The 12,207-nt window shown below is 50.7% G+C and overlaps 1 protein-coding gene across 1 annotated transcript in view; it reads left to right on the top strand.

Moving 5' to 3' along the window:
- The window catches only part of CELF3 (CUGBP Elav-like family member 3), a 75,021-nt gene extending 65,741 nt beyond the window's left edge, over window positions 1-9,280 (top strand). Inside the window, exons 12-13 of the mRNA XM_033135774.1 lie at window positions 876-1,019; window positions 9,121-9,280. Of these exons, the coding sequence (XP_032991665.1) occupies window positions 876-1,003 (128 nt within the window). The 3' untranslated portion in view covers window positions 1,004-1,019; window positions 9,121-9,280. The remainder of the gene's footprint in view (window positions 1-875; window positions 1,020-9,120) is intronic.
- The last annotated feature ends 2,927 nt before the right edge of the window (window positions 9,281-12,207 follow it).

Here is a 12,207-nt window from a genome sequence, read left to right as displayed (position 1 = left end):
TGTTTCCGAGCACAATTCAAAGTGTTGGTGCAGACCTTTAAAGCCCTAAATGGCCTCGGTCCTGTATAGCGGAAGGAGCGTCTCCATCCCCATCATTCTGTCCTGACACTGAGGTCCAGCGCTGAGGGCCTTCTGGTGGTTCCCTCACTGCGAAAAGCCAAGTTACAGGGAACCAGGCAGAGGGCCTTCTTGGTGGTGGCACCCGCCCTGTGGAACGCCCTCCCACCAGATGTCAAGGAGAACAACAAACTACCAGACTTTTAGAAGACATCTGCAAGCAGCCCTGTTTAGGGAAGCTTTTAATGTTTGATGGATTATTGTATTTTAATATTTTGTTGGAAGCCGCCCAGAGTGGCTGGGGAAGCCCAGTCAGATGGGTGGGGCATAAATAATAAATTATTATTACAGTGGTACCTCAGGTTACGTACTTAATTGGTTCTGGGGTGCCGTTCTTAACCCGAAAAGTACGCAACACAAAAATCGCGCATGCACGAACTGCGCACAACGCTTCACATGCGCAGACAGCGCAGAACGCTTCTGTGCATGTGTGGATCGCGTGTGCCAAAAAACACTTCCAGGTTACCGGAGTACGTAACCCGAAAATACGTAACCCGAGGTACGACTGTATTATTATTATTATTATTATTATTAACCGCAATCCGCAGAGGCTAAAAGTTAAAACCAGCGGCCTTCTTGCGCACGGCACGCAGAGAGATAAACATCCCACCAGCATGCCTTCTCCGCCTCCCTCATAGGGACTACCAACTTAAACCTTTGCTTTAGAAACCAAACAAGGCAAGAGGTGGATTCTGCAGAGGGTGGGACGCCCATCCCGTCCTCCCTTCTCCTTCTCCGTTTCCCCTCCGCCTTTGCAGGATTCGTAAGTTTTGACAATCCCGCCAGCGCTCAGGCTGCCATCCAGGCCATGAACGGCTTCCAGATTGGGATGAAGCGCCTCAAAGTCCAGCTCAAGAGGCCTAAAGACGCCAACCGGCCCTACTGAAGCGGCTGCCCATCAGGTGGGTGCCCACGCTTTCCAAGGCCAGGGAGCTTAGGAGATATCGCTGGGGCAGGCGGGCATATCAGGAGGGCACCACAGCGCCACAACACCTGACCCCCACCCCGGAAGCCCCTCAAAATGCATTTATTGGCCGGTTGCAAGGGTTCGAGAGGGAAACCACAGCGTAAAATCTCTTCCCAGAAAGCTTGTTTTCCTTAACCCCTGGCCAATCGACCCCAACACCTTCCCGGTGGAGTAGCTTCTGCCCGTTCTTTGAGGGACATGTTGATGCCAGGCCTTGCTGGGGGGGGGCCTCGTGCAGCACCCAACAAGCCCAGAGAGCTCAAAAGGCAAAATATTTAGATCTCTCTCTCTTTAAACAATTGCACCAGTTGCAACCCGCTATCAAGTTGTGGCTGGGGGAGTGGGTTTTTTTGCCAGAGTGCACAGGGGAGCACCAAGCCCCAAGGCCGGGGGGAGAGGAACCTGCAACCCTCCGGAGACGGCCGGGCTGCAACTTCCTTCCCCATCCCTGCCAATTGGGGCCACGCTGCCCATTGGGGCTGTTGGGAGTCCAGCAACATCTGAGGGTGGCCGACATTATTCTGCATGGTGTCCTCCCAGCCACTAGGGGGCAATACAGTCCTGGTCATATTTGGGGGGGTGGAAGGTGTTTCAAGGTGGAGGGGGAAGAGAAGGCAATATTTAAATCTATGTTCAACCCAATTCTAAATACGAGGAGACCATGGTGACGTTTAGCCAGATTTAGCAAGTCCGAGCAGAGTTGGCTAGATTTCAGATTAAGCATATGTGCTCCTGCATTTGGGAGTGAGGGGGCCTGGACAAGTGTGGGAGCACTGGGGGGGGGGGGGCAGCAGCCGAAACAGCTAACAGCGCTGAGGAGGCTGCCACCATCTTTATTTACCTAGAATGCCTCTGGTGATACTTCTCTTCATCTTGCCGCGGCTGAGCTCTGCACCTTTGCAAAAGTTTACAATTTTCGGGAAAGAGAAGGTCGGCATCGGCCGCAGGGAACCTCCTCCGAGGCTGCTGGGCCTGTCGCTGCTGTGTTTCTGCACGAGTCCCTGGTCTGGGCATACAGAGAGACATAGGCGCCAGGTCTGGGGGTCCCAGGATGACAGGGCACCCACACAAAAAGAATTGTGGGTGCTTAGCACCCACAGTGCGGGGCTGTGACACGACTTCCGGTTTCTACCGGAAGTTGCGTGACAGCCCCGCACTGTCGCGTCACAGCCCTGCACCTCCCAGACAACGTTGGAGACCCTGCCGTGATGTCATGATGTCACGTTACGTCACCGTTGGGCACCCATAACTTGGGGCTCAAGTCAGCGCCCCCACAGAGAGACCATGGGCAGCCTCCTCCAAAGGCAGCTCCTTCTACTGCGTCAAGAGCAATTGGACAGTCCAATCCCAGCCGTTGCGGACGTATATTTTAAGGCTCAGTGGAGACCTGCATGCGAGGAGGGTTGGGAGAGAGAGGACAGGACTCCCTAGTGTCTAGGTGTGGCATGGCAACCCGTCCCATCATGCCTTTGCTGTCATTCACCACCTACAGATAAATCTCTCTGGATGTGAAGCTCCTTTGTCCGGTGTGGTGTGATTGCCATTTTGAGCAGGGCATCGCCCCAGGTGACCCTTCTGGGTTGTTGTTCTTAAATCAAGGAAATCTTTTGCGCGCGTGTGTTTTCTACTGCTGGTATGTTTAAATTTCAGGAGTCAATTCTGGGATGTTGTCTCTTCCACCCCCTACCCTCAATCTGTTATGGCCCACTCTGGAGTGTTACAAATTCAATCTCTGTAACCCAAGGAGTTGGCAAAAAGTTCAACGGAGGCTTTGGTAAACTGGATTGCAGACAGACATGTTGGCCTAGTCCAGGGCAAGTAAGGGTCATCTCCAGCTGATCAGCCAGAAAAGCATTAAAAAAAAAAAGTTTCACCATCTCAACCCTGCCTTTTGGGGAGGAGCTGTGGTTGAGTTTCAGAATACTGTTAGAAATGAGTTTGGACAGGTGAGAATCGTTTCATTTTTTTTTTAAGGGAACAAACGAAGATTAATAACATTTGTAAATCTAGTTACAGGTAGGTAGCCATGTTGGTCTGCCATAGTAAAAAATAAATTAAAATAATTTCCTTCCAGTAGCAACTTAGAGACCAACTAAGTTTGTTCTTGGTATGAGCTTTTGTGTGCATGCACACTTCTTCAGATACATGCACACGAAAGCTCATACCAAGAACAAACTTAGTTGGTCTCTAAGGTGCTACTGGAAGGAACTTTTTTTAATTCTTTATTTCGATTTGCAGATCTGTTTGCCAGGGAACTTGATGAAATTGAGAAAGGTGCAATGGAGACGAACATTATTTTTTAAATAGAGGATTTGCATAATTAGTCATATTCGATTGTGCCTCCCCACCAGTCTCACTTAAGGATCTATCATTGTAAGTCAGTTTTGGGTTGTGCTTTGGGGGAAAGTCTAATCTCCCTTGCAGTGACTGGGACTTGCGCATGACCCCAGCATGAACAAGCGCAGACCCAAAACACCCACCCACACCCAAGAACCCCCTGGCAGCGCCCCTGCCGTTGCCGTGAGACAGCAATAATACCAGTCCTAAGTGGAATTGTACAAATTGAGTATATTCCAGTGTGGAGTGGGGGGGGCAGATATTGCTGGAACCCCGACTTGAGTACAGAAAATATATACTGTCCTACCTTGTTTTGCGACCGAGATCCGTTCCAGAGCCCCGGACGCCAGGCGAAAAGGACGCATGACAAAGTGCCGCTCTGTGCGCGCACACGGAGCAGTTTGCGCTACTGGGCATGCACGGGCGGCAAACCCAGAAGCAACCCGTTCCGGTACTTCCGGGTTTTCCTTGACCATTCGACGGTACCACTGTATAGGAATTGCTCTCAGAGGGGCTGGCAAACCTTGTTCACGATCTTTTTTTTTTACAACAACCCTGCAAGGTAGGCGAGCCTGAGAGATAGAGAGGGAGCAGGGATTGGCCAGCCCCATTGGGTTCTCTGCAACCAAGTCCTACTCAGAGCAGATCCATTTGAATGAATGGGCCCGAGTGAGTCGTGTCCATTAATTTCAATGGGTCTGCGCTGAGTAGGGCCGACATTGGACACAACCCAGACCGCCTTGCGGGCCTGCATGGGTGAGACTTCCCACAGCAGGCTGTAGCAGTTAAGGGTTGGATGAGGCCCTGAAAGACTAGGGTTGCAGCCTCCACCCCCAGCATTCATTTAAGCGCCACAATACCACTTTAAACCTTTGTGGCTTCCCCCAAAGCCTTCTGGGAGCTGTAGTTTGTTGCGGGTGCTGAGAATTGCCAGCACTTCCCCTCACAGAGCTACAATTCCTGGGGGGGGGGGTTAACAACCTATTCCTCTTCCCAGGGAACTTTGGGAATTGTAGCTCCAAGGGGGGGGTTGGTGCCTCCCAATAACTCTCAGGACCCTGAACAAACTTCAGCTCCCAGAATGCTCTGGGGGAAGCCATGACTGCTTAAAGTGCTGTAGAAATTGGAGTTCTTGGTTATACCCAGAAGTCAAAAATTAAAGAATCCAAGAACTCTGGCCAGGCGGGAGATCAGTTTTAAAGTCTTCAAACAGTTTTATTATTATAGTATTGAAGCAAATTCCAGTCGAAATAAATTCCAGGACAAGGCCCTGTTTCGCTAATTCTTCCTCAGCTAGATTTTCATGCTCAAGGTGTACCAATTCTCTGTATGCCCTTAGTACACCTTGGCCATGAAAATCTAGCTGAGGAAGAATTAGCGAGCGCGGGGATCCTTCGGTTCTCTAGGTGCTGCTGAACTATAACTCCCACCAGACCTCGCAAGAAAGGAATGGTGGGAGTCGTAATTCAGAGGCATCCGAATGGCCGAAGGTTCCCCCCTCCCCACCCGTCCTAAAAGAATCAAGGGACTTTTTTTTAAAAAAAAATGAAAGTTGTGACAATGCAATCCATACATTTTCTTCCCAATGCATGCTGGGAGTTTACAAGTGACCAGAGTCGAAACCTTCCTGTCTCGTGTCTTCCTTCCATGTGTCAGTAAGCAGTGTTGTTTTCCTTTGACTAAATGTCCTTTTTTATTTTTAGAAAACCCATTTCTTATCAAAACGATAAAGCTGCAATAAATAAATAAATTTGAGGATCATTGGTTTTTCCACGCGCGCACACACGCACACACACAAACAAACAAAAAGAAAACCAAACTCCCGTTTTTTTTTTCTTTACTGCTCGAAACCACGCCCCCTCCCTCCCCCCTCCCTCCGACAGGGTGTTGCAATCATATCTTGAGACGACTCTGTTGCTAAGGCAACCCCTTCGCCTGTCGCAGGAGACGTAGCTCCGCCCCCCCTTGTAAGTTGCATCCTCTGGAATGAACAAAAGAAAAGTGATTGTTATATATTTATTATTATTATTATTATTATTATTATTATTATTATTATTATTATTTGGAAAGAACAAACAAACAAAAACGTCATGTGATCCGAGCTGCACTCTTTTTGCATGACGTCTGCGTGATTTTAGCATTTACTGGATGTGCCGTGAGTTTCTGGAACGTAGTTTTCGTTTGGTGAACTTATTTCCCCTCCTCCTTTCCCCCTACCCATGCCCCCCCTGCACAGCAAGCCCCCCCTTCCACCGCACACACACACACAGGCCCCTGCACCCACCCACGTCCCCCCCTGTCTCTGCCCCAAACTCCAAAAATAAAAGAGTCTCAATTTGATTTTGAAGTGGGCGCCATGGTCCCCCCCCTTCACCTCCATCTGTTAAGACTCCAAGCTGCCCCACCTTAGAACACTGCCTCACCCTCCAATTTACCTGTATTTGGTTTCGGTCACCTTTTCTACCGCTGTCGTCACCATATCGCTGTGGCCTGTTCTTTTCTATAGTTTTCTTGCCTGTGCCGTGTGTTCCTTTTTTTGCCTGTCTGTACGGTTGTTTCTTAATCTCTCAGACGCATTTGGCTGGTGGCTCTGTGCAATTTGGTTTGTGCTTTTCGTTCTGTGGGCGAATGTAAATTTTTTATTTAAAAGTTTTCCTTTCCTCTCCCATACCCACCCACTCCCTGATCCTGTCTCTCTCCTCCCCCCACCTTCCACCTTTGCTATACGGGGTCTCCGGCGCACTCGACACACGTTTTGTACCTGTAAACTGGTCGGCCAGACCGGATCCCAATCTTCCCACCACTGGGGGGGGTGCAAATTGGACAGGACTCACCTGTCAATCGCAGTGAAGTCACAAGACGCTGCATTTTGAAGTGTTTTGTTGGGGCCGCAAAGCATAGCACAGAGCTACGTGGAAGCAAAGAAACCCCACACTGTATTTTGGCTGCCCGAAAGCCGAACATGGGCCCTCTGCTCACCAACTGACAAACAGGGTTCAATCCTGCCGGGTGCAAGGGTCAGAGTACTTCCCACAGTGCCAGAGTACTTCCCACAGTGACACCAGCTGGTTGACAGGCGGGTGTGGTCTGAAGAAAACCACTTTGGAGACACACCCCAGGCAGGCCTAGACTGGGTTCCCTTGCCCACGCGGTTTAGGTACATAGTGCCAATTTGACGACTGCAGAATAATTACCCGGTGAAATGGGACAGGAGCTGTTCCCGTCACAAACAAGGGTATTGGAAGGAGGGCTTCCAACCAACCTTAGTGATTTGGAGCACAGGACTGAGAACAGCAGGAAAAGGGGTGGGTGGGTTGCGCCATATTCCACGAGTTCGTGCCCCTCCCCAAATTGCATACGTTAGTTTGGGGCAAAGGGGACAGACACACGTCAACTCTCTTGTGTGGCAAAGGTGATCCTCTCCCCCATCCCTCCCCCCCAAAAAAAACACCCTATGGGCTGTGCTCGCAATCCAGCTGCCGCCTCCTCTACCCACCCCCTCAACACTCATGGCCCTCTTCCCCAACCGTGGCCCCCACTGGACTGCCTGCCTGCCTGACCCACCGCCCTACCCAGTCTCCATCTCTTTGACCTGCTGCATGAACCTATTTTTCCTTCCCTGCCCCCCTATTTCTCACCACCCCCTTCTGCAAACCTGTTGGGTACCTCCACCACCACTGCCATCCATCCCGGAGATTCCCGATTGGCTGTTCCACGGCAACCGTTGCCGCCCACGGAATCTCTCATCCCGATGTGTTGTGCCTGGCCTGGCGGGGCTGCTCTTGTCCGTGAGAATCCCCAGCTTCCAAAAAAAAAAAAGGCCTCTTCGTGTACCTTTTCATTTTCTCGTCGTCGTTCTTCGTTGTCGTCGTGGGTTCTTCCCGTGTGTGTGTTTGCTTTCTTTCTTTTTTGTCGTCGTCGTTGGTGCGTGTGTGCGTGTGTGTGTCTGTATTTCTAGTTGCTGAAAATAAAGCATCGTGGGGTGGGGCTCGTGGGCCAACGCCGTGTGGAGGCCGGACACCCCCCAGTGATGGGCTCCACAGGGCGGCTTCTCGGCGGGGGTGGGGAGCGAGGCTGTCATTTCAAACCACGAGGCACTACAGACCACCACCACCCCAAAATAGGAGGGTCTTTTTCTGCTTCCACTGATCCCATGGCTGCAACATTCTTTAAAGAACTTTCTCGGGTGGATTATCGTGGCTAGAACCCGGGGTTTTAAGATTGGGGGGAGCCAAAGAGAATTAAAGCCCAATGCAGGGGGAAAGGTAGAATAATGTGAGGGTTATCTTTTAAGACCAAAAGAGAGTTCGGGGGCAGAGGTTAAGAAAAGGAAAGAAATCTTCCCTGACCACAATTTTTAGGAGCCAACTTCCTCCTCCAGAGATGCAGGAGGGATGAAATATAACAACCTGAGAGCAGGGTCCGGCCCACCGCTCTCGATCAAAAGCCAAAACGCCGGCAAGTCCCCAAAGGGGATCAGGTTCCTCGTCGGCTGCCATCTTGCCGTTCTCTGTGGCCTTTGGAGACACGGCAAAATGGCAGGACAGAGCTAATTGGATGGTTCTCAGCGGGTGCCTTGTGCTAGAGGGGGGCTCTGTCTGCTGGAATCTTGGGACGGTGTTGGTGGGGGACAGAGAGAAATTCATCCTGCTTTGTGGGGTGGAGGCAGAGAGAGAGAAAGGAGTAAAAGGGAAGATCTGACTCGCTATCAGCGCCATCGCCTCGTCCTGCAAATCTAGCCACAGGCGTTTTTCTGTGGCTGTTCCTAAAATGTTCTTATTACTATTACAAATGTACATTTATGGAGCAGACCAGCTGCCTTCACCATGGGGGTTTCGTTGGCATTTTTTAAATGCAAATCTACCCAATTCGCACCTTCCGAAATGAGACGTGAACCGAAACGCAGAAATCCTACAAAAATTCGCGCTTCTCCAAACTTTGCAGTGCAAAATTCTCCGGCCGAGTATTTTTTAAAAAGCACATATTACTAGACAGAAGTGTGCGCCAAGATGCAAACGTGTGAATCACACACAAACAAATGCATTCGATTCGTGGAAATCGCTTGCAAAGATGTGCCCGTTAGTCCTAGCCTCGTACGACAATGTGTACGCGATGAGAAATTCACTCCTAACGCGAATTTTCGCAAGGTTTTCTTTAAAAGAAATTAAGAATTTGCAAATTGCTGAAGAATAAGTGGAGAACTGAATTTAAGACTGGGGGAAATGAGAAATGGTTGGATCCATCCATCCTTACTTGACCGCTCAAAATTTACTAGCCTGATGTTTTAATCATGGCTGCGTTGTTCAGGTAAGGAAGGAATCGCAACACACCCTCAAAACAAGATTTATTGACATACACCCTGTGGCGCAGTCAAGGGGGGGCAGGGGCTCCAGAGGCCGGGGGGAGCCTCTTCTGTGGGGTCCCCACCCCAAGTGGGAAGGAGCTGCAGAAGACACAGCCTATTCAAACGTGGCCGCTTCACCCAGGTTGGGCAGAAATCAAGGGGAGAGGAGGGGAAGATTTCGATTCCAGGACTCCACGCAAACCACCCTCCTCTGTCTGCATGTCCTAGGCTTCCGGGCACCTCAAATTCTTTGTGACCCAGTGGATTTAGCTGGAAAGAAAGAAAGAAGTTTAATATATATATCTCTGTTCTTTTTCTGTTGTTTGTTCCCCCCTTTTCTCTCTCTCTTTTCTAGGTCTGGAGCTTACTGGAGGAACAAAGCCCCCTTGATGTTCTCCCCTCCTCCCCTCCTGCCCCCTCCTCTCTTCCTCTGCTCTTCTTCCTCCTCTTAGATAATAGGAAAGCCACTTGCTCTCTGAGCTCGAGGGGCACCGATTTGCTCACTGGCTGGAGACCCGGAAGACCCCCCCCCTCACCTGCACCAACCAAGCCCCTCTTCGAGGATGGGATGAGCGATGAGTCGGGCTCACTATATATATCTCTCTCTATATATATATATCTCCTCTTCTGCCAGCCACAGGGCTCCCCCCCCCACTCCATCCACTCCAATCCTTGCCCCCTCCCTCCCCCCCCAACCCAGCCAAGAAGCACTGCATTGTGGGAACTGGAGTCACCAAGATAAGTGGCCCATGCAGCTCAAGAAAGCCCTGCTTAGAATAATAATTTAAAAAGCAAGATCCAAGGCAGAAGGAAAAGCGGTCTTTTTTAGGACAAGGCAAGCTCGGACAGAAGGCACTCCAAGAAAGATGGACTCGGGGGCCAATCCGGAGAGGAACCCAACCTCACCTTTGGGGTCCTCAGCCCATTTCCTCCTGCAATGTTCGGGTGCAGCAACCTAGGGGGGGAGGGCATAGGTATGGACCAATATAGGGGAAGGGGAGAGAAAGCTTTGCTTAAACAAAAATGTTGGTTTTGGGACCACGCAGGCCAGTGTAAAACAACCCAAACCCCAAAGGAGCTCTGCACGAGTTGCTGCCCTGAGAGTGCCTCCTGCTTGACGGAAGGAAATCTCAGACCAGGGACTCATACAGGGATGCAACAAGGTAGCCTCCCCTGCAGGCAGGTTTTTTTGGGGGGGGGTTCTGTTGGATACTCGCTGCTGCAAATATCAGCAACTGGCCCACCATTTAGGAGTGGAACCTTTAATGATATGATGCAGACATGCAAGAGATTAAATGGGTAGGTGCTGATATTTTTCAGATACGCTGCTGTTTAATGCCACAGGAGCACTGGTGGAAATGCACCCATCCTCTCCCTAAAGAAACGGCCTGTCCAGACCCTCTCTCCCCACCAGGCTTTGAAAGAGCATGCAATTATATTCCCCACCCCCACCCCCGGGGGAAAAAACAACCCGAAAACCGCTCTCCCTGTTCTCTTCTCCTGGAAACTTATTGTCACCCATCGTATCTGCATTTGGGGTGGATGGATCAGAGTGGAAACTATATTTTTTTCATATCAAAGGGAAATGTGCCTCTCTTCCACACCCCAACCCACCCCACACCCCCAAGTATCTTGGTATTGCCATTCAGGGATCCAGAAATGCTTTGAGGATGGACGAAACCTCAAAGGGGAAGGTGGGGGGTCAAAATAACCCAACAAGTGGATGAGCAAACTTTTTATTTCAAGCCTAAGATGGCATGATGGGAAAGATGGAGGGCACAAGGAGAAGGGGACGACAGAGGATGAGGTGGTTGGACAGTGTTCTCGAAGCGACTGGCATAAGTTTGGCCAAACTGCGAGAGGCAGTGGAGGATAGGGGTGCCTGGCGTGCTCTGGTCCATGGGGTCACGAAGAGTCGGACACGACTGAACGACTGAACAACAACAAGATGGCATGTGAGGCTCCAGGGATGCCAGATCTCCAGCCGAAGTGATTAAGACAGAGAAACAAAAAACTTGAAGGCTTTTCTGGTTCTGTTTAGGAGAGGGTTCTCTGGAGGAAGAGGCACATGCAAACCTGAAATTAAACCCGGACTCTTTGGCCACCGTTTCTTGGCAGATTCCATTTGGGCAACACAGTCTGGCTGGTATAGGAGACCCTTTCAAAGCAGGACACCAAAAACAACCACCCAGTGGGGAAGAGGGAGACACCTGGTCTTCATATTCAGCCAGCCAGGACTGGAGAGCAATGGAAATGCAAAGCTCCCTCCCGCTGTCATCAAGCCGTAGTCCTTTCAGCGTATCCCTCACAAGATGAGCAGAGACAGACAGACCGGATGCAGCCCATGCCCTAGGACCCACTTTCTAGACTGGTCCATAAAGAGGCCGGCTGCAAGATCTCCGAGTTGCCCACCTCTCCCAGCGCCCCAGCTCTTCTCCCCAAATCAGCCACGAGGTTGCAGCCAAAACTTCCCAGCATTCCTGAAGCCATCTGATCGCCTAAAAAGGTAAAGGGACCCCTGAGTGTTAGGTCCAGTCACGGACGACTCTGGGGTTGCGGCGCTCATCTCGCTTTACTGGCCGAGGGAGCCAGCGTACAGCTTCCAGGTCAGGTGGCCAGCATGACTAAGCCGCTTCTGGCGAAACAGAGCAGGGCACGGAAATGCCGTTTACCTTCCCGCCGGAGCGGTACCTATTTATCTACTTGCACTTTGACGTGCTTTCGAACTGCTAGGTGGGCAGGAGCAGGGACCGAGCAACAGGAGCTCACCCCATCGCGGGGATTTGAACCGCCGACCTTCCGATCGGCAAGCCCCTCTGGTTTAGACCACAGCACCACCCGCATCCCTTCATCTGATCGCCTACCTGCGCCCATTTTGGCCAAAATATCTTTTGGATTAACCACATTTTCTACCAGCTGTGTCACAGCTTATCTTTCTGTTCATACCCCCCGCCATGCGAATCCATTCTTTGGTTTTTCAGAGAGGGCGAAAGAAAAGAAAAAATGATATTAATAATCTCAAGAGAAACCAGACCTTAACTTTCGTATCTCCACATCCGAACATGTGAGGAGGGCCAACTACCCTCTGACAAGCAGTTTTATACACCCGGTTGTCCTGCAGAGTTGCTATCCAGACCTTGTTTATGTTTGGGTGGCGATCCGAGGACACAGAACGGCCTCAACGCTCCCCGGAGAGGGCAAGTCAAGGATGCTCACCAAAGCTGCGTCTCCAAACACAGGGTGTCTCCTCCTAATTTAAGCTCCTTGATTACCGGAAGTTCCCCGTTCTCGGTACTGACTGATTTACCCATTCCTTATCGTTCAGCTCTATCGGACCCCCGACCCAAAATGCTTCTCTTACCTTTCTGCTTAAACACGCCCCACACTCACTCCCCCCTCTTGAGTAGTTTGGTGTGTGTAAAGTTAACCCAACAAGCCCAGA

Source organism: Lacerta agilis, chromosome 17 (genome assembly GCF_009819535.1).
Source record: "Lacerta agilis isolate rLacAgi1 chromosome 17, rLacAgi1.pri, whole genome shotgun sequence".
NCBI classification, from domain to species: domain Eukaryota; kingdom Metazoa; phylum Chordata; class Lepidosauria; order Squamata; family Lacertidae; genus Lacerta; species Lacerta agilis.
Note: the sequence above shows the minus strand (reverse complement) of the source record. Positions and strands in the feature narration are given on the sequence as shown.